Below are 22017 nucleotides of genomic sequence, written 5' to 3'. Positions count from 1 at the left end.
CAGCAAAGAGGACAAGGAATCAGTGTAAAAGAGGAAAATCAGAGAAATCATTCAGTCTATTCCATTGAAGAAAACAAAGATGAGGGGTGATGAGTCTCAGTCCCTAAACACTAGTGCAGCCACCTCTAGGTCACCTGAGCCAGGTGCTGGTGCACACTCACTCAAGCAGAGGCTCTTGAAAAATATCACATGAACACAAAACAAGTCTGAAATTCAGTAAGTAGTCGGTTTTTTTTTTCCTCATCCAGTTCTCTTCTGGGGATCCTCTTCATTCCCAGTCTGAGGCTCAGCCCTGTGAACCCTGTGACCAAGATGGCGGTCAGTGGCTGGACCCTAGCCAGCTTCCGTTGAGTTTGTCCCTGCAGGCTGGGGGCGGGTGCTCAGCTTCCCTGTAGGCTGCTGGGTCCTTGTGCCTGGTCAGGATCCACTACCCACATGTGCCTGGGTTTCAGACCATCCCTTACCATCGCGCAGGCCACTGCAAAGTGTCTGTGCGTCTACATTGGCACCAACAGGCATCAAAGACCACTTCCAGACTGTCTCATGACCTCTCTAGGGCTGGATTTCTCTTCCTAAGCCTTGTACCTGTACGGTCAGATGGAACTCTGACCTTTTTCAGTCAACTGTTCCTCCATCTTCCCAGAATTCCTTTGAAGGCGCTTAAAAGGATAGTTGAGTGAGCTTTGACAAATGTATTTATCTAACAGTTACCCAAATACAGAACCTTTCTATGACTCAGAAACTTAACCGCTGCCTCCTTTCGCCTGCGCCCTGCCCCACCTCAACTTGTTGCCTGATTACTTTGAACTCAACTGGTGGGGTTATGCACTTTGTGGTGGCTTCTTTTGCATAAGATAGTGTTGTAGAGAATCATTAATGTATCAGTGTTGTTGGACTACTAAGGGTGCCTATTTTAAATTTTTTAAAAATCTAAAACTTGGAAGTTGGTTGCTGGTGGCTCATGCCTGTAATCCTTGCTACTTAGGTGAGTGAGATCTGAGGATTGCCGTTCAAAGCCAGCCCAGACAGGAAAGTCTGTGAGACTCCTTTCTCCACTTAACCACCAGAACACTGGAAGTGGCACTGTAGCTTAAAGTGGTAGTGTGCTAGCCTTGAGTGAAAAAGCCTAGGGATAGTGCTTAGGCCCTGGGTAACCATCCCCCCCCCCCCCAAAAAAAAAAAGACGGCCTTGATTGTCTGAGAATGACATTTTATTCTAACTCACTGTAAGCATATATGAGCTGTATGGGACTGTCTGTATGTCAGATGTCTGCCTTCGTGAGAATTTATTATTAGGCTGATTAGTAAGCATTAAACACATTCATATTCTATAGGAGCAACAAAACAAATGGAATAAGGATGAATTTGTCCAGTTTTATAAATCTTGGTGTTGAATACCACCTGAAATGTCAACTAACACTCATCATTCATTGTAGGTGCTACAGAATATCTTAGAAACAGAAAATGAGTATTCTAAAGAGCTGCAGACTGTGCTGTCCACCTACCTGCGCCCCCTGCAGACCAGCGAGAAGTAAGTTGGCCAATAGAATTCACGGATTGAGGTAGTCCTCACCCTGGGCTGAACTCTTTTTTTTTTTTTTTGGTCCAGTCGTGGGGCCTGAACTCTGGGCCTGGGTGCTGTCCCTCAGCTCTTCAGCTCAAGGCTAGCACTCTACCACCTGAGCCACAGCGCCACTTCTGGCTTTTTTCTTTTTGCTTATGTGGTGCTGAGGAATCGAACCCAGGGCCTCATGCATGCAAGGCAAGCGCTGTACCACTGAGCCACCTTCCCAGCCCTGGGCTGAACTCTTTATGCCAGTTTGCCTTAGACATAGCAATGTTTGATGGATTAAGAATTTAGTAGGAGTTTGGGAATGGGCAATGAGACTGTAAACCAGATCAGTTACATTTTCAATGTTATTTTTCTTGGTTCTAGGTTAAGTTCAACAAACACTTCATATTTAATGGGAAACCTAGAGGAAATATGTTCTTTCCAACAAACACTTGTACAGTCTTTAGAAGAATGCACCAAGTAAGTAAGATACTAAAAGCTTGTAAATTCAAATCGAGGCAATTGGTATCAGAAGATCACATTTAACATCATTTTATAATTCATGTTTCTAAAGAAATAAATGAGGCTGGGCATTAGTTTGATTTAATCACCAGTCAGATGGTAGGAGCTTGAAACTACTGGTGATCATGTTCTGAGAGTGCAGCCTGCATAATGGGTTTAGCACCCTTCAGAAGGGGAACCAAGGAGCTGTTCCCACCTCTGTTGTAGGGACACAGCTATGATCCACCATCTTGGAAGTAGACAAAGGCTTATCCCACACACCTTGACACCCCATACCCAGCTTCAGAACTGTGAATGGCAAATCACCCAGCCTCTTCTGTCCATGTCCCCAGGTCTCCTGAGGCCCAGCAGAGAGTTGGAGGCTGTTTTCTGAGCCTTATGCCACAGATGAGGACCCTGTACCTCGCCTACTGTGCCAACCACCCATCTGCCGTCAGCGTCCTCACAGAGCACAGGTTTGTTTGCTGAGACATTTGAGCACCAGAGAAGGTGGACAGCTGTCTGTTGCTGGATATTACCTGATTCTAGTACTAGTGATAATATTTTAATTTCACTTCAAAGTTAATATTTGAGAAAGTCTAGTAAAAATTCTGAGATGCTGGTTCATGTGTTTGTAAAAAGAAAGGGCCCTTTTAGAGTTTGGTGGAAGAGTTGGAGTTTCTGGTAGGTGGCTGGGAAGCCTCTGAGGTAAGCCCATGGGAATCAGGCTTTTCCTGGCTTCCAAAGCTGATAGACAGCTATGCTTGGGGGATGCAGGCAAGTGCCCCATTTCCAATGAGGACTTGGTTTTGTAGGTAGAGCACTGAACTAGAGACCATTAGCTTGAGTTTTTCAACCTAAGACAAAATTGAAACACATGACGCAGGATGGACAGACATTTGTCTTATCTGTTTTGAGTTGGAAAAAGTTGCTTGGCTGTCCCAGGTACACTGGTGAGTGCTGACATTTGAGATTTGACTTTGTGCAAGGTAACCAGCACACTTAGGGCCTAAGTGCTGTTTCAGTTTTTTTTGCTAAAGGCTGGGCTCCATCAATTAAATCGCACCTCTGCTTCTGAGTTTATGGTGGTTAATTGGATCTGAGTCTCATGGACTCTCTTGTCAGGGCTGGATTCAAACTGTGATCCTCAGATCTTAGCTTCCTGAGTAGCCTCCTAGGATTACAGGCATGAGCCAGTGCCATGCCAGTTTTATTAACGTTTTAGAAGGAATTTCATGGTTTGTTCCGAAAACTGCTTCGAAATTTTTGAAACTCATAAATGAGAGAAGTATTCATTAAGCATCAAGATAAATGCTATTGTGCTTCCATAACTCAACAAGCGATAATTTGGCTAAGAGGCTTGCTGTTATCAGCCTGGGATCTCCACAAACTTTGCACTCCAAGGGCTCCAGCTCTTTTTCTGCAGGTCCTGCACATTGGCTTCTGATAAGCATTGAGTGTGACACATATTAATGGACAGGTCCTGTCAGGCAGGTGCAAAAAAAGGCTCATCGATTGATTATCTTAAGAATATAGTTGCTGCTCTATCAGTATGCTCAAGTATGAAGTGAACAGTTTTCTCTACCCCCATTTGTATTTGCAGCCCCAAATGAAGCAGGATCCTGGCATGGTGCTGACAGGCCTGGGGGCTGGGATGTCAGGAGTTGTAGAGAAGAGGGACCCGCCTGCCCCTCTGGGCCTTGCCCTCTTCCTTCCCACTTACTGTCAGAACTCACAGAGCTTATGTTCAGTTAGGTGCTGTGCTGTTGGATTCTGGAACTTACAGTTAAGTGAAACCTCTCCACAAAAGGAAATGCAAGTGTTAAGTTTGTATCTCCCCAAAATACTTCAGAATTATTAAGGCAGTGATGAGGGACATGCGTAAAAGCAGGATCAGATGCTACCACAAATTATAAAATGTTTTTACGTTTCCTTCCCCGGGTCCTGTAAGGTAGTGTTGAGAATGTAGAAAGAGGAAATGAGACCAAATCAGTGAAGGTGTCCAAGTGTCCTAAACCTTAAGGGGAGATGTGTGTGGATGCGGTGACTCTGCAGATCGTGTCTGGAAGGCTTAAGAAAGGCATGGGCTTTACTGAACAGACCAGAGGGAAGAGCAGATTTGGTTTTGAGTGGGGCGCTTGGGTTTCATGTCGCAGGTGGAGTGGGAGCCCGAGATCATGCTGGAGATGGCCTGGTGCAAGTGTGTGGGCAAGGTCGTTGTGTGACCTTGGCAGGGAAGAGGGTCCCCTAGAGCCAGTGGGCACGGCAGCAGTGGGATGTGGTGTGATGCCCCTGAGCCATGACAGTTCACCCATTGCAGATCACATCGCCCTTCTGAGACCGAAGTGGGTGCGTGAGGACTGGGTTGTACTATCTGGCACTGTCTGGCAGCACTTTAGGAGGAGATGCAGCCTGGCAACCGCCTGCCCTTTCCGGAGTGCCTCAGCTGCACATCTTACTAGATGATTCATCTTGCAATGCTTGAATGCTTGAGTCTAGGATTTGGAAGTTGAAGTTGAAAATCTGTTTTGGAGGGTTGGGCTGCAAGCAATGCAGTGAGAGTGCTTTGGAACTTGCCACGTGCACCGCGGCCCCCCCCCCCCCCCCCCCCCCCCGTGAGTGTGAATCTGGGCGAAAGCATGAGCAGAGTCGGCATTCTAATGGGTGGATGCCTTTTCCTTCATCATATGATCATGGACGCTGTATGTTCATGTCAGCTTCTGAATGAATAACAGATTTCATATGTGAATGTGTAAACGGCGGATTTACTTCCCCGTGGTTGGCTACTTTTTAATGTACAAGTCTTATGTGTGTGCTGCAGTGCACCCGCAGCATTGTTTCAGTCGGCAGAGGAGGCACACTGGGGTGGCCAACAGGGGGTAGAATTAAGCTCAAGGTCACTGTGTGTCAAAGGAACTAACTAGGAGGTATGAAAACGACACAAAACTTCTTTAGGAACGTGAATGCAGTTCTTTTTCTTAGCTATGTACATGTTTTTAATGTGTGGACATTCTAAGACGTTAGTTTTGCTTGTGGAAATTTTACTTGTTAGTTTTAGGAATATAGGAGTAATAGTCACTGTCATTATGAGATATCACCAAAACCTCAAATACCAATAAAGACCAGATTAGAGGGTTCCTGGTGTTTTTCTGCTGGTGGCTCATATTTAAATTGCACTGTTAGTATAATAAACAAAGGCTGATTTTTATGAGGCTGTGCCTGGTGAAAGTTGGTAGAATGAAAGTTGCTGGTGTCTTAGGGCCTGGCAGAGAGTGTGATGGGAGGCACCAGGGCTGTACACCAGGTTGTATGTACGTGTGGTGACACCAGTCACTTGCCAGAAAGGAAAGGCCTTTGCTATCTATGGTGTCTAGGACAGTGTGGGTCTGGGGGTTCACTGCCTTGGAGCCTGCTACTGCACAGCTGAGGAAAGGGCCGGGGAAGCGAAGCAGAAGGCATCTCCACAGTGACTGTGAGTGGCTACACACCACAGGCTCTTGGTGATCATCTTGGCTTCTACACAGCATGACCTGAAGGTGCACAGTGCCACATTGCATGCCTGCAGATCTCATTGTGTTGTCTAAATAATCCCAACCCTGCAGCTTTCTGAAGAACACAGAATCATAGAGATGAAGATTGTGAGTTGTGTACTGCCTGTAAAAGTATAGACACACACCCATGTGCACACCCCTAGCAGTAATTGGACAATTTCTGTGCCAATAATTTTAATTATATCATGATGGTGAAGTCTTCGTCATATTTAGAATTGGGAAAAGGTTCCATTCATCTGTTAACTAGGATTATGTGATACTTTCTATAGTTAGCTTTGAGTTTTGTATATATGTATATTTGAAAGATTGATGCTTGGTATGTGTAGCTAGAGCAAAGGTGCTATGCAACACAGGAATGTGCTCAACAGCCTGTCCAGTGAGCCCCCGAGGTGTTGTGGGAGGTACTTGGATAGAGCCTCCTGTGGAGAAGCTCCACACTTTGGAAATGGAAAGCTATTTGCAGCTGGCTCGTGGCTTTTTCACCTGATTCTGGAGTTGGTGTGGTGAGTAATGGTTGAGTAAAGCATCCTTGTTCTCCCTTCAATTCCTAAACACCAGAGGAATGAGGATGGGGTATGGAGGGACGGCCTGCTCCAGCTCACGTTCACACGTGCGCCACCTAAAACATTCACTCTCTGTGGTCTGTCTGTGGCCTGTATTCTCAGCAGGAGCCCCTGGCTTGGGGACGTGTTGGGGGCTGGAGAAGGCTGGCACCTGGTAAGACTTGGGTAGGGAAGGCCAGCTTTGTAGCTCACCTGAGGGTCTCGAGGTTGTCTAGAGAAGGTTAGGCTTAGGACAACTCTTCTTGGGTTGGGAGATGCGGGAGGCATTTAAGTCAGGTCCTTGGATGTCCCCTGAGGTTCACTTGCTTATGTGGGTCTCCTAGGATGGAGTATGCTGCCTGAGCCTCACTCTGGTGCCCAGCCTGGAGTGCAGCCACTGAGGCTCCATGGTTCCTGCAGGTGGCTGTGCAACATGAACAGCTCTGCGGGGGGTGGGAGGGAAGGGAAGGAGGGAGATGGCTCTCAGTCCCCACAGGCCTGCTCATGCCATGCCTGTTGACCTCTGAGGGTAGGGACAACAGAGAGTATGAAGGACTGACCATGTGTGAGATGAGTGCGGTCTGAATGGCTGTGAGAGGGAACTGTGGTTTCTGGTCCTGCCCTCAGTTTCCGCTTCTGTTCTTCCCGCGTCCTGTGGGAATGCAGCACGGTTGGCCTGTGACTCGCCTCTACATATCCAGCCTGTGTGTCTGGCCCTTTTTTGCCATGTTGCGTCACCTGCACTGCACTAGCTGCCCCTGCAGTGTGTAGTGTCCTGCTCTGCCCCTGTGGTTTGGGGCGTCCTTTCCTCAAGCAGCTCGTGTGATTTGGAGATGACTAGAAGCCGGTCGGGTTTTGGGTGACATTCTACCACCGAACTGCATCCTGTCCCTCAGGAAAGGGATATGAATGGAAATGAACAGAGGCTACTGGTCCAGGGTGAGCATGGCCTCCCGGCCCCTGGACCACGAGGAAGGAGCCATTCCTTCTCTGTTCATGCTGCTTCCCCTGAGACAGGTCTGTGTGGTACTCACACACCACAAGCTGCTTGGGCCAGTGGAACTGCAGACGTGTGTTCTATGTAAGAGCAGTAATAGGTTTGACAGGTTCCCTTTTGTGTTGGGACATAACCAGACCAGATTTGATTATTGTAGAACCTATCACCTTTACAGTGAGCAGTTGTCTGAGCCCTGGCTCTGACTAGTAAAGCAAAGCCACACTGTGGCATCCCTAACCCCACATTTCCCTTTCCTGCCCTGCTGCCAGCGAGGACCTGGGGGAGTTCATGGAGACAAAGGGCGCCAGCAGCCCTGGGATCCTCGTGCTGACCACGGGCCTCAGCAAGCCCTTCATGCGCCTGGACAAGTACCCCACACTGCTGAAGGAGCTGGAGAGACACATGGAGGTGCCGTGCGCCCGCTGGGCACTGGGCTTTGGGCAGGGAGTGTGGTGCTGGCACAACATCTGGCAGAGACTGCTGTTCTCAGCTGATCAGTGTGGCTTTTTTAGAAGCCAGCACCAGCATTTAGTTTACCCAGAGTTTCAAAATAATCTTGTTAACTCTGAAGTTTATTTCCTTATTCAGCTCTACAGATGGAAAAGATTTGCCTTCTTATCATCTCTGCCCATCAAAACATTTTGAGAGCCGGGAAGGACTCTCATGCCCAGTAGTGAGGTTGTACAGTGACAGTGATAAGAGTGCTGCTTAAGCAATGGCGACATCTGTCAGTTTTGAACTCTCTGGGTTTGGAGGGCTGTTAGTTTTCCTTCATTTCAGCTCTGCTGTTATAGGGCAGAGCATTCAGAGATGGCCAAAGTGTGGCTTTAGTTACAGAGCTGACAGTGCTGGCCCTCACTTTTGTTCTTCCTCTCCAGATTGTTTCCCTTCTCCCCAAGCCCACTGCTTCATGATTAAGAAAGAAAAAGAGGGAGAGAGGGAGGGAAGGAGGGAGGGGGGGGGAGAGAGAGAGAGAGAGAGAGAGAGAGAGAGAGGAGAGAGAGTGCCCTTTAATGCTGTAAAAGAAAGGGCCATGTTAAGGGCTGAAAAGCATTAGAAAGGTTTTGGGCTAACCTACAGAGAGTACCATTTTTTATTATGAAACCTAATGGTGTGTTTCTTTTATCCAAAGGAATATCATCCTGATAGACAAGATATTCAAAAATCTATGACTGCCTTCAAAAATCTTTCAGTAAGTGATTAAGCATATTACTTTCCCCTCAGGTATTCTTATGGCAAATGCACAGTCAATCAAAAAGTTAGGTGGTAAAAAGTTACTTGTGACTTGAATTTAATGTTTACTCAGTTGAAATAAAAGCAAATGAATAGTAACATTCTATGGCAAAATTCTCTTGCTTTAGTGTTAGTGTACTGTAGGTACCATACAGCGGATAGGCTGATTATGTGAAATTGAGCCACTTTAAGATCATTAAAAGTGTTTCCTCATGTCTCTCCACGGGACCTTTTGTGATACTCTAGGGAATACCCTGCCATTGGCGCTATCTTCTGATGTCACATTGTTTTACCAACTTGCTTTTGAAACCTTTGCCTTATTTATAGCACAAGTGCTACTTACTCTGTTTTCCTTTTCTTTGTTAGCAGGTTAAAAGCCAGAATGGAAATATTTTGCTGTTTGCTGTATAATTCTTCTTTCTAAAAATGACATTATTCTAGAATATTGTTTGGAATATTTTTCCAGAGTCATTGTTTTTCAAGAATTTTGTTTTTATTACTTCCTACTTTGAAGCAAAACTTGCAATTCCATACAGTTAAGAAAATCATTAGCTGATCTGTCTTAAGAAGTAAGACACAGGGGCTGGGAAGGTGGCTCAGTGGTAGAGCGCTTGCCTTGCATGCTCTGAGCCCCTGGGTTCGATTCCTCAGCACCACATAAGCAAAAAGAAAAAAGCCGGAAGTGGTGCTGTGGCTCAAGTGGTAGAGTGCTAGCCTTGAGCTGAAGAGCTGAGGGACAGTGCCCAGGCCCAGAGTTCAGGCCCCATGACCGGACCCCCCCCCCCCCCAAAAAAAAAGAAGACACAAAATAATAATTGTTCTAGGAAAAAGCAATGTGACCAAAACTTAAGATTTTGGAAACTTGTGTCTCTGAACAGTATCACCCTGTGTCTTGCAGGCCCAGTGTCAAGAAGTACGAAAAAGGAAAGAGCTTGAGCTGCAGATTCTGACGGAAGCCATCCGGAGCTGGGAGGGGGACGACATTAAGACTCTGGGCAATGTTGTGTACATGTCGCAGGTCATGATTCAGTGTGCAGGAAGCGAGGTACTGCAGCTAGCCTGTGCCACGACTCTCTTTCCTCCTCTTTCTCTCCCTCTCTTTCTCTCCCCACCTTGCCAGTACTGGTATTTGAACTCAGAGCCTCAAATTTACTGAGCTGACTTGCTCACTCAGGATGGTCCTGTGCTACTTGAGCCATGAGTCTAGCCTGGCTTTTTGTTGGTTATTTTTGGAGATGGAGTCTCCAGAATTTCCTGCAGTTGTCCAGATCTCAGCCTCCTGAGTAGTTGGGAGTACAGCAGTGAACCATCAGTGCCCATCTTATCCTTTTTTTTTTTTTTTGGTCGGTCGTGGGCCTTGAACTCTGGGCTTGGGCGCTGTTCCTGCACTCTTCAGCTCAAGGCAAGTGCTCTACTGCTTGAGCCACATCACCACTTCCCCTATCCTACTTTTTAAAGACTTTGAAGTACAGGCTCTCAAAGGTGCAAGTCCTGGCTTAGGTTATAATTGTGGTTGGTGTTTTGTCCTTGACAGTCAGAGAAAGGCCAGATGTAAGTAGAAAGTTTAGAGCTGCAGGCCCATTAGGTAGTTCAGTGCAGCCAGAGGCAATGTGCTCCAGAGCACTTGTGAAGCAGAGGATGTATCCAGACAGGACCGGCATGTGACATTGAAATCTGCCTCAGGACCCGAAGGCCTGGCCTGGCCTGAGTTTCCCATCAAGCATCCCTCCTGGGAACCTGAAATTTCCAATGTTAAGGCCCTATACTTTTCTCTTAATTGGTATTTATTCTTGGGAGGCACAAGTTTGCTTGTGGGTTAGGTGAAGCAGGAGAATAAACTGGATTCTTGTGCTATCTCCACAGAGTGGTAATTGACCAGTTGTGTTTTATGATTTGTGGAAGTTACATATTTATTGGATCACTAAGCAGTTATCTTACTTTGATTCTACCTTTGCAAAAAAAAAATTAGTCTTGAGGAAGCATGCTAATAACCCAATTTAACCTAAGAAGCTCTTAAAAAAATAAGAAAACTGAACTTAAACTCACACCACATGTTCCTTCCTTGCATGAAATTTTCAAATGGAATTCCTTTTATGTACTTTGAGGCTTTGTGGTATTGAGTATCCTAGAAATTAGACTTTCCTCATTGACCACATTGACCTGAAACCCCCAGATCTTTCCAGGAACAGTTTGTTTCTAAATCCTATAATTTTAAGCTTTTTCTGAAGATAATCTGAAACATTTCCTGAAGTGTGTTTGTTGCAGTACTTGATCTCTGCAGTGTTGGTGGGTTCTACCCCAGACATGACCCACGGGCGTAAGCAACCTGTGAAGATGTCTGTCTGCAGGTGCTTCCTGGGCCAGTGCTCAGGACATTCCCAGCACACATTGTCAGTTCCAAGAGGGGAGCCCGATGCTGTGTTCAGGACTTCCTTAAGATACAGATCTTTTCATTTATTCTTTCATTTTTATGGTACTAGAATTGATCCCAGAGTCTTACTGGATAAGTACTGTGTCATGTCCCTCCTACTTGAGCCACTTCCCTACCCTTTTATTTTGAGATGAACCTCTCTAACTTTGCCCTGGCTAGCTCAAACTGCTATCCTCCTGCTTTGGGTCCCTCCCCTTCTCCCCGCTGTCTCCCCCCCCCCCCCCCAAGTAGGTGGCATTACAGATGTGAGACACTCTGCTGCCCAACTCGCAGTATGGTTGTTGTCTTTTCAAGGCATTTTGTGCAGTTGGTGGTGAAGAGTGTACAAGTGTCTGGCTGGTGTCTCAGTGCATGGATAGGATTCTGGCGTCCCTGTCTGTGTGTATCCTAGACTCTTGGGAAATTTTGTCTGCAGATGTGATCTCTTTGGCTTATGTTATCAAATCATTTTAATATACAAGTCATGTATTCCATGCAAACCAGGAAAAACTAAGAGACAAATGAGAACAGTTTGACTTGTAGAAGCCCCCTATTTCCCTGCCTCTCAGTACATTTTCTGAGTTTTTCTTTTCTGATGTATGAAAAGAAACTTTTAGAACTAAAATAATGTGTTTGTGAGTCCAGGAAACTTTTTAATAGTTTCTTTGTTAGCTTTTATATGTTGAAGTGTTTAACCTGTTGGTTAAAGTGCTCTTCTTATATCAGAATTGATCATAACAATTTAATTAATTGTTATTAATACAATTTGGTAGAAATACCAATAGGAAATATTTGTCAGGTCATATTATAACATTAGCAAGTAATTTTTTTATTGATTTATATCAGACAGGGGATGAAAAATTTCATCTCCACACATTTCAGCTGTGTTCCTCTCTGTCAAACTCACTGACCTCTTTCCCCAAAAAACAGTATCCCCAATAGGTTTTCTTTTTCATTTTCACAATTGCAAATCTGTTTTGATAGTATCTGACCTTTTTTATCCAATAAGTGTGTTTTAGAAAATTACTTTTTTTTTTTTAAAGGAAAAGAATGAAAGATATCTTCTGCTCTTCCCCAACCTTTTACTAATGCTATCTGCCAGCCCCAGAATGAGCGGTTTCATCTATCAGGTAAAACACAGTTGGGTTTATGTTCATTGTTTGTGAGGGATATGGAAGTCATTTTGACACTGGTTTTGAACTTTTGCACTGTGTCACACACATCTGTGTGTGGCCAGTGGCACTTTTGGCACTTGCTGTTTTTAATCAGTATTGTTCAGATAGGAAGAAACTTGCCACCTGGACATCCTACTGTCTAAACCCCGTCTACTTCTCATTGCTTTGAGTGAGTGAATGTTTTGTTACTGTGTATGATGGAGAATGCAAGTACTTGTAAGGAAGGGAGTGTTCACCTGTGGGGTCATATTGTAAAGACACAGTGCTTGGGCGTGTAAGTGTGCCATGCACAGCATCATCTCATGCAAAGCATGTTGGGCTCCACAAGGCACAGTGGGTTCAGTGGGTTGGTATAGAAGAAAGTGTGTTGTAAGGGGTCTGACACCCACAGACCTTCATTATCCCGTCACACGTAGCATGTGCCTGCCTAACCTTGTGGTTTCAGTCCTTCAGTGGTTTCTGCAAAGAATCCTGCAAGAAGTGGGTGGTTCTTGGCTCTGAGATGGGTGCAAGCAGTCTTCCCTGTGCATTCTGTGGGACGTCAGGGGAGGGGGGATGCAGGCTGCCTAGTGCACTGCCTCCCAGATGTTGATTTTCATGAGCAGGTTGTACATTGCCCCATGTCCTGTTGGGGCAGCTTGCTCATGCTGTATTGGGAAGTGCTGCTGTTGGCTTGCTGATGGAGCCCTCCCCTTACTGACAACTTAGCCTCAAACACTGACACACTTTTTCTAAAGATTCAGCCCAATTGGACATGGCTGTGGGACGAGATATTTTGTGTTGGCATCTGCTTTATTCATAAGGATCAGCTTTTCATCCCCCATCTGGGATCTTAAAGCTGACATTTCAGGCCCAGGTCCAGGTCCTCTCATTGGCAGGAGTTGCTGCCGTTAGCACCTGTCTGCAGCCAGCCCCACGTTACTGCCCCCCAGTTCCTGCTCTTAGATTCAGGGTCTTGTTTGCTTCATAATACTGACATGTCCTTTGAAACAGCTGCTGTACTCTGATTTTATAATAGTGTAATGTTTTTTGTGTCTCTGTTTATGTTTAGAGAAATCAACAGATGAACATTCTGTTCAGTTTTGTACTTTACCTTCTGGTGTCTTCACTGTGGTATTATGTCTTACTTTAGGTAGTTTTTAATTTTACACATGCACTGCTATAAGCAAATAGCACAATGCACAATTTGGTGCACAATGTTTCTCTGTCATTTTTAAAGTCAGTTATGTTTTATAATAGCACATTCTCTACTAGAAAGGCACTGATTATGGTTTTTTTTTGTGGGGGATCTTTTTAGGGAAAGCTACCAACGACAGGAATGACAATCACAAAGCTTGAGGACAGCGAAAACCATAGAAACGCATTTGAAATATCAGGTGATGGGTATAAGCTGGTGTGCATCTGCAGCACCATGCGGTGTCACAGCTGCCCTCTGTGCAGATCCTTGCTTGTATATTTCTGGGAGGATGTGTAAATGTGTGTGTGTATTCACCCATTCTTTTTCATCTTAGGGAGCATGATTGAGCGGATACTGGTATCTTGCAACAACCAACAGGACCTCCATGAGTGGGTGGACCACCTGCAGAAGCAGACGAAGGTCACAGCAATGGGCAACCCCACCATCAAGCCCCACTCTGTGCCGTCCCACACTGTAAGGGCTCCCATGCTTCTTCTTGGCCCTGGAAGTGGCCTGGGGTGAGGGGTCTGGCCGTGTCAGGGTTCTGAGACCTGCCTCTCGCGCTCTGTGGGCTGTGGTCTCACATGGGGGTGTGGTGCCCTCTGCCTCGTATGCTCATGAGATCACTGATGTGGGGTGGCTCGCTAGCCTGTTAAGAGCCACTCCCAAGACCATGGGGTGCCCACCAATACCCTAGAACCACTCAATTCATAGGGAGTGTTTTTCTGAAATTTTAACTACGTTTGTTATGTTGTGGTTTTTTTTTAAAGGTAAATTATGATCATGAAGGCAACCAGATTTGTGTTAAAGACATTACAATCTAATTTTAACATATTAATTTAATTTTAAGAAATGCATTATTTTTCAATTAATAAAAAGCCCAGCAGCTTTTGATTTTTTTAAAGAGACACAGCATTTCAAATCAAGAGCCAAATCCAGGCCTCGTTGAACTGTTTGTGATTAAGAAATAGACGCTGAATTATTTTAACATTATCCTTTTTAGTGAAAATTTAATAGGGCTTTTCAAAAAACAAATTATGGCTGGGCGCCGGTGGCTCATGCCTGTAATCCTAGCTACTCAGGAGACAGATATGAGGATCTCGGTTCAAAGCCAGCCCTGGCTGGCAGAAAACTCCGTGAAACTCTTATCTCCAATAAACTTCTAGAAAACCCAAAGTGGCACTGTGGCTCAAGCGGTAGAGCACTAGCCTTGAGCTGAAGAGCGCAGGGACAGTACCTAAGCCCAGAGTTCAAGCCCCATGACCGACAAAAAAACCCAAAAAAACAAAAAAACAAATTATGATTTAATAGGCATTTTCCCTTTAATTTTCCTCCCGTCTTCATTAGACTAGTAGGATAGTTTCTGCTTTTGTGGCTCACTTTCCTGTCTTCAAGGGTCATCATTACATTTACCCCAAAGCTGAAGCTGGGAGATGGCTGTCTCCTGCTCTTGCTCTGTCAGCAGGTGGAGGCCAGAACTAATGCTGGCCCACACAAATGGCCGTGCTCTAGACACTTCTCCTTACATTAAAAATCCCTGTAGATGTTTAGTTTTCATGATATGTCTGAAGCATATCTGCAGGGCAGTGTATGTGGTTTCTCATTCAGATCTTCAGTTGCAGCCTGAAAGTATAGTTTTCTTTTGGGCAGACTTTGCTGTATACTTGGGCCTGTACTTCATTGTTTCTTTCATGTCAGGCAATGGTGCTAGGCTCGTACCCTTCAGCAGGGCACGTGCAGTCCCTGAGGGTTGGGAGAAGATGCTTACCTCAGTTACCACATTTGAAGTGCTCTACCACATTTGAAGTGCTCTACTTGCTCTTGGGAGCATCTCTGGGATTCTCTCTGTTCTGCCTGGGATCCAATTTGAATGTATTTTCATTTTCCCATCAAATATACTCCTGTAACTTTCTTAGATGAGGACAAGTCAGACAATGTTTGACACAACTTTCTCTGCGTGTAAGTTACCTAGTTTGAGGAAGCCTGTTTTGTGTAGTAGTGGTCAGTAACAGCTAGCTCCTATCTAGGAGCTCATAATTGGTGGGGGTGGTGGAGTTTGGCCTTGTTTCTGGGGTCTGTCACACCTTTAGCATGATGGCTTCACCAAGTGTGGACTCCCAGAACCCCTCTGCCTGCCCCATGAGGCACTTGGGGCCCAGTGGTTCATTTTGAATGTTGGCTACTTTAAGATTTTGTTTCATTAGCAGTGTGATGAGATGTTCTGAGGATGTACAGGAATACAAACCTAATGTTAATAACATACCTCTGATAAATTAGATTGAACTGAGTTAAGAGAATATCTTGCTTATCTTAAAGATACAATTTTTTATGATGGGGTAGATGGCTCTTTATCAGTCTCTCAGCCCTTTGCATATGAAGGCCGCCATTAGAAATGAACCTGGCTGCTGAGTGCCAGAAAGACTAGCCCTGCCTGCCTTACCCTGCTTCTGGCCCAGTGGTCAGGCCCTAGCTTTGCTCCTTCCCGGTATGACCAGGTGGTAGTTTAAGTGTGACTGGAAGAACTGTCCTTCAAGTTTCTGTCTGTGAAGGCCTGTTCTTGTATGGACTTCTGATGATGACGCTCAGTGGTTTATGCTCAGTGGTGAACCTTTTCCCAAACATTCCTGTCTGGCAGATGTAGCCTTTGGGGAACTGGCCTTTAGCCCCAGCGCAGAGTCGCTTCTCACAGCCAGAGCCAGCTATCACTGAAATGGAGGGTGGCCTGTGCCCACTGGAAACCCACTGCTGGCAAAGCTGGATGTGATCGGGTTCTTGTGCAGCAACCACACCAGTCTCATGCCGTCTCTGCTTTTCTCACTCTCTGTGCCGACAGCTCCCCTCCCACCCCATCCCTCCATCCAGCAAGCACGCAGACAGTAAGCCCGTGGCGCTGGCGCCCACGTACCACACGCTCCCCCACCCCTCCCACCACGGTGCCACGCACACCACCATCAGTTGGGGACCTCTGGAGCCTCCGAAGACCCCCAAGCCGTGGAGCCTGAGCTGCCTGCGGCCTGCACCTCCCCTCCGGCCCTCGGCTGCCCTCTGCTACAAGGAGGTGAGACCCTTCAGCCACCCAGACACCACCGACCACCGACAAGCACGCCGCGAGCCCGGGTCTGTAGATTGGTCACTTTGTGCGTCCAGTGAATTCAGAAGTGAAGTCCTATGTTTCTCTGTGCCTTCTTCAGAACTGTGTACAGGCCCTACCCTCAGTCTATTGTTGTTTCCTTCTGGTGATGCCAATGCTCTAAGGCCTCCAGATAGTGCCCAGAGGGGCCTGTCTGCACAGTGCATTGATGCCCTCCTGGTGCCTGTTGGGAGGCCATTGGGAGAGCTGGAGATGGGCGTGGCTGAGCCTGTGGTGGCTGTGAACTTGTGGCTGTGAGGGCCTCACCTCCCTTATGCATGCCCTTTTACTGTGCTAGGGATCTGTCCAGGAAGCCTGCCATTGTCTGAGAGGAAGAGCACATGCACCAGTACTGTGAGGGCAGTCTTGAGGCATCTCTTTCCTGCCTCTGCTGCTCTGGCTGAAGCCCAGCTTTATATACACGCGAGGTTCCGTTACATTGCAGCTCCTGTGCCTAAATGGTGTTAGCAGCTTCCCGGGCTCTCACCTATACCTGCTTATGCAGAAGAAAGCCCATCACTGCCATGAGTATGCACTTTTGCAGTGTGAGCAGTGTGGCGATGAGTGTGACACATGTGCAAGTTCATATGCACATCTGTGAGGGTGAGTGCAGGAGTGCGAGTGTGGTGGTGCACCCTCATTGCTTCTGGCCCTACCATGCTAGTAGGGCCGCTGGGCAGCCTCTTCCCCTCCTGTGGTACAGAAAAAACACCCGGGAAAGATGAATCAGCTTCCATGGTTCTGCTCCTGGTGGATATTGTTTTTGTCCAGGATAGTCACATACCAGGTTGGAAGCTTTTTAATGTGGGCAATTGCTTCAAGCATATTCTTTGTCACATAGTGTGAAGGTATTAGCACACATAGTGAGGTATTAGCAAGAACTGGAGATGTCGTTGCTGGGGTTAAAACTGTTAGGCAAAGAAGCAGGCAGAGCAAGAAGGAAGCACTGGGGTGGGCACAGGCTAACTGCGGCCAGGTGGGAGCAGCCCCCACACCCTCGCGACAGCAGGGAGGGGCTGCCGAGAATTGAGGCCTCCTGGAGTGTTGTCCGCAGCCCCTGAGCCTGGCTGGCTCTGAGGCCAGGTAGTGTTGCCTGAGCGTGTACACAGGCTCTCTGGGACACAGGCAAGGCAGACTCAGTTCCCTTGTGCTTTGGGTCTGACATACTGTATAGCTAGAGCACACCTCTTTTTTGAGTGTAAAATTGAAATGGGCTGGATGTCAGCCTCGTTCCCTGTCTGTGACTAATGGATGCTAAGAGGGGCCAGGCTGCTCCCTCTTCACCACACATACACTTGAATTGGGGTGCAGAGCAGCCCCGAGCCTTAGTACTGGGTTACTGGGTTTCTCTGTGCTCAGAGCCTGTCCTCACCAACTCATTTTATTTTTTTCCTGTGGCTTCATCTCTTTTTCTTCTCTTTTTTTTTAAAATTTTAAGTAGTTGTATGCAGTGGTTACAATTCCAAAAGTCGGGTCACTAGTGCAGCACATCTTGATCAGTGTCACCCCATCCACTGTTCTCCCATCCTCCCCAGCAGGCAGCTGCGCAGTTCAATCTTGACATAATGTGCACTGAATTTAAAGACTGCATTTGTTTACCCTCCTCCATTCCTGGGCACCCTTCTTCCCATCCACGTATTTCTTAAAGGAGCTTTTACTTCCCTTTCACAAAATATCCATGGTTTTCTGGTCTTTTATCATTCCTATGGGAGGAGAGTGCACGTGACACCTGACCTTTCTCTCCCCCCCAGCCAGAGTAATTCTGCTGGGTGGCACCGTGGGACATTAAGCCAGGGCTTTCAAGAGTGTTAGTGACCAGTGGCAAAAGGCCCCTCTGGGTTTTGGATGAGCGCCGGACAGCTGTGTGAGCGAGGTGGGCAGCATCGCTGGGAGACGACGCTGCCCTCCTCCTCCACAGCAGTGCCCTGGGGCTCCGTGGCAGCTCTGTCCTGTGTGTCTCCTCAGGATCTTAGTAAGAGCCCCAAGACCATGAAGAAGCTGCTGCCCAAGCGCAAGCCGGAGCGGAAGCCTTCAGATGAGGAGTTTGCCTTGAGGAAGAGTGAGTACCGAGGCATGGGTGGGACCATGGCTTCTGTGTCACAGTGGAGCTTGGGAACAGGACGCCATCAGTGGCCTTCCAGGGGGTTTAGATAAAAGCAGGGCCTGCGTGTCGAGGCGGTGGCAACCAGGCAGGCAGGCAGGCAGGCAGGCAGGCAGCATGTGTGCGGACTGTGACCTGTTGTAGGATCTGCCTGCCCCACTCCACCTGGTCCAGATCACTACCTGACAGCCAGGCCAGGACTGGTTCTGTACTAAGGGGGTAGGGGTGTCTCTTGCTCTCCCCACGCTCAGCCACAGTCCTGTGATTGCCTGTAGGCTCCCCTCCTCCCCTCTCTTCTCCTCTCCCCTTCAGCCTGAGCCAGCTGTCTCCATGCTGGAGTTTGGGCCTCTTCCCTGGCACACTTTGGGGGCGGGCATAAGGCAATGTCTGGCTCCACCTTGAGGTTCACACGTGGCTCTCATGGTGAAATCTCACATATGGGTGCTCAGTTGACAGCCTGGGGACACATAGAGCTTCTAGATGGAATGGAAAGAGTTCCCACCATTCCCACGCCCCTATCTGGGAGAAAGGATACAACGAGCAGATGGATGTCTGGCTGAAGGGAAGCACCACTGTAGGAGGTGCTGCCTCTCACTGTGGACGGGGCTGCCAGCCAGCCAGTGACTCACAGTGACAGAGAGGGTCATATGGGCCTCGTACCTCTGGCATTCTCCTCATACCCATGGAGACACTTCAGGTGTTCTTAAAAGGCTCATGAGAGAGCATTTCAGGCAGAACTTGAGGATGACTGATGATCTACTTGCGGGGGAGAGGGGTAGCAGTTCTCAGATCAGTACCTGCCTAGCCTGGGCTTCAGGCCTGCACCACAGGGTTGCTGCAAGCCTCACAGGGCGCCTTCCTCCTCATGGGAGGCACATCTCCACAGCACCCACCTTTCATGGCATCTGCCAGCGTGCCAGGGTCACCCGTCCTCTCTTTGGGTGAGAGGCTCTGACAGCCCTTCTCAAGGTGAGAGGGTCTCTTGTGTCTGGCAGCACCTACTCTGCTCCTGGAAGCTGCCACTGTCAGATGGGGGACAGTGGGTGGACTGTAGGGGTGGCAGTTGTTTGCCATGTACCTTCCACGTGTAGATGCTTCTGTGTCTGCATGAGGGACGGGGGTGTGAATGAGGAGAACACCCTGACCTCAAGAGCTTACATGCCGTCGGATGACACAGAAGAGAGCTGTGATGGGGTCATCCTCGATGTGTCGTCTGGGGAGTGCTGCCGGCTGCTGGGAGGGGGTAGTGGAAGGACAGCCCAGGATCTGGGCCTAGGTTGTAGTTGGGGGGGCTGCAGGAAGCTCCAGGGCTTAGGACGTGGAGAGTGTCCTTCGAGTGTGGGCAGGTGGTCAGATACCTGTGGGTGCCTTGAGTGGATTAAGAGTAGTGATGTGGGTGCTGCTGGGGATGTGGGCCTTGGTAGGAATGACAGACTGGCTGTGAAGACAGAGCACAGCTCAGCTGTGGCCCCAGAGGACATGTGGCAAAGCCAGAAGATGTTGTAAAATTGCCCCCATCCCAAATGGAGGACAGGGATGCCATACAGTGTCCATCCTGCAGCATGTGCAGACCATGGCTGCCACATGCCCAGTTGTCACCTGCTTTGTGAGGTGGCATCAGGTGGACATGTGGTTCTGACACCCTGGGAAGGCTGGCTTGGGTTAAGTTGGTTGTTTGGGGGGGTTGGCGATGAAACCGTGGGGTACCTGCACCCCTGTCCTACCCACCCCCCAGCGGGTGGGGACAGGAGGACTGTGGATGATCCATAAGTGGTCCACACGTAGCCCTGCAGAGGGTGCAGGGCCGAGAGGGTGTGGTTCATAAGTGGGCCTCAAGTAGCCCCGAGTGGTGCGTGTTGAGTGCTCAGCAGACCTTGAGTGCTAAAGCCGTTGTGCTTGTGCTGCATGGGGCCCTGCCTGGGGCCCTCCGTGTGCTGTGGGCACTGGGTTTCTCTAGTCTGCAGCAGTACCACTGCACAGCAGCGGTGGTGTCCTCCTGGCAGCCACTGCCACTGCCCCTTGTAATCGGGCGTGGCACCAGTGTGGCTCTGTTTGGAAGGCCAGCAGCGTACTTCTTTTTTGCCTTTACATCTTTGATCTTCCACCTCTGAGCTGGGCAGGTGGTTATAGCAGCCATACTATGCCCCTGTAGAACACATCTCTGAGCCCACAGAGTCTCTGCTACCCAGAGGGCGGTCCCTGGGCAGGGCCGGCTTGCTCCTGTCTGAAGGAGAGTGCTTGGTGGCCCAGGTAGTGAAATTTAAGGCTTACCAATAGACTTAACTTTTGGCAGTGCAAACTATTGTCTGGTGGCTTGTTTTACTCGTAAGTTATATTGAGGCTTAATTATATAGCTATAAAGAACTTTATATTCTCTCATTTTTTTCTGTTAGAGCTTTAAAAAATATATATCCAGATTGTGTCCTAGCAAAGGAAGAAATGAAAAAGGGAAAACACAGAAAATAGGCTGACTGTATGGGCCTTTGCCTGCTGGCGAGGGGCTGTCTGGTCTCCCACTGCCCAGATCACTCATCATCTGGGGAGTCTGACTGGGGCTTCCTGAACCTAGTAGATGGAGTTCCGCCTGAGTCAGGGGCAGTGTGCCTTGGTAGGCCTGTAGTCATTGGGTAGGCAGTCTGTAAGTCCAGCAGCCAGCTGTAAAGATGGGATACTTTACTGTTTCTTCTTTTTCTAGCGAGAGTATTTCTTACTGTCTTTGCTGCTCCTTTATGAAATACTTATCCTTATCTCTCACCCAGTTTTCGGTTTGTGTGTGGCAGATTTTTTTTTTCTAATGGATTAGTATACAACTAGGCTACTAACTCTTTGCCAGAGAAGTTACAAATAAGATTATATATTTTCCAAAAATTAAAATCCTTTTGGATGTACTCTCTACTTGTGAATGGAGATGAGTTCCCTGACAAACAGCGAGTTCCACTGAACCCGCGCCTCTGGGCCCCCACGGCTGCTCTCTGGTGAGTTGGCGATGTAGCTCCCACTGAGTGTAGGATGGTGACAGGCGTTCATCTCTCAACAGGCACGGCTGCCCTAGAAGAAGACGCCCAGATTCTGAAAGTCATCGAAGCCTACTGCACAAGCGCCAAAACGCGGCAGACGCTGAATTCCAGTAAGTGTCACAGTGACGTCCTGCTCTGAGGCAGCTACTCTTTCTTAGTGGCTGATATTGGGGTGGGGTAGTAGGTTTGGAGCTTAGGAAGTGGCAAGCTAGAGGACCCCAGGTCTCCGCTGTACCTCTTTAGGTAGCATCATGGCATCGTGCTTAGGAAGGTGAGGATGCTGAAGGCTGGGACTGTCATAGGAGACGCTTAAGCGAAGGGGCAGTGCTGGGGCTGGTTGTTGTTTAAAAGGTCCCTACAATTGCCCAAAAGATAATATAAGGCCTCTGTTGGGGCCGGGGGTGGAAGGAGGCTTCAAAAGTTGGGAGTAAACAACTGATTGATTTGGTAGTCATCTCCCCTTAGGTGGGAGGGGAGCAGGGCCTGGCAGCCACCAGGAGCGGTGCCCAGCCCCCACCCCTTGGCTTCTGTGGCCAGTTGAGCTTCAGTGGTCCTCTTCCTTTGCTTTTGAGAACTGGATATGATGGTGTGTTCTGGCTCCACTCCTCTGACTGTGAGGCGCTCGTTTCCC

The 22017-nt window shown here is 47.9% G+C and overlaps 1 protein-coding gene across 5 annotated transcripts in view; it reads left to right on the top strand.

Annotated features, from left to right (window-relative positions):
* The window catches only part of Arhgef7 (Rho guanine nucleotide exchange factor 7), a 106046-nt gene that overhangs the window by 73684 nt on the left and 10345 nt on the right, over nt 1–22017 (top strand). For all 5 annotated transcript variants that reach the window (XM_070002603.1, XM_070002604.1, XM_070002606.1 and 2 more), the window contains 12 exons: nt 1437–1531; nt 1937–2032; nt 2407–2529; nt 7413–7551; nt 8276–8335; nt 9275–9421; nt 11830–11916; nt 13259–13337; nt 13473–13612; nt 15972–16196; nt 18234–18327; nt 21407–21496. In XM_070002603.1, coding sequence (XP_069858704.1) covers nt 1437–1531; nt 1937–2032; nt 2407–2529; nt 7413–7551; nt 8276–8335; nt 9275–9421; nt 11830–11916; nt 13259–13337; nt 13473–13612; nt 15972–16196; nt 18234–18327; nt 21407–21496 — 1375 coding nt within the window. The remainder of the gene's footprint in view (nt 1–1436; nt 1532–1936; nt 2033–2406; nt 2530–7412; nt 7552–8275; nt 8336–9274; nt 9422–11829; nt 11917–13258; nt 13338–13472; nt 13613–15971; nt 16197–18233; nt 18328–21406; nt 21497–22017) is intronic.

This window comes from Dipodomys merriami, unplaced genomic scaffold (assembly GCF_024711535.1).
Source record: "Dipodomys merriami isolate MVZ:Mamm:240054 unplaced genomic scaffold, mDipMer1.0.p SCAF_6, whole genome shotgun sequence".
Classification (NCBI taxonomy): domain Eukaryota; kingdom Metazoa; phylum Chordata; class Mammalia; order Rodentia; family Heteromyidae; genus Dipodomys; species Dipodomys merriami.
Note: the sequence above shows the minus strand (reverse complement) of the source record. Positions and strands in the feature narration are given on the sequence as shown.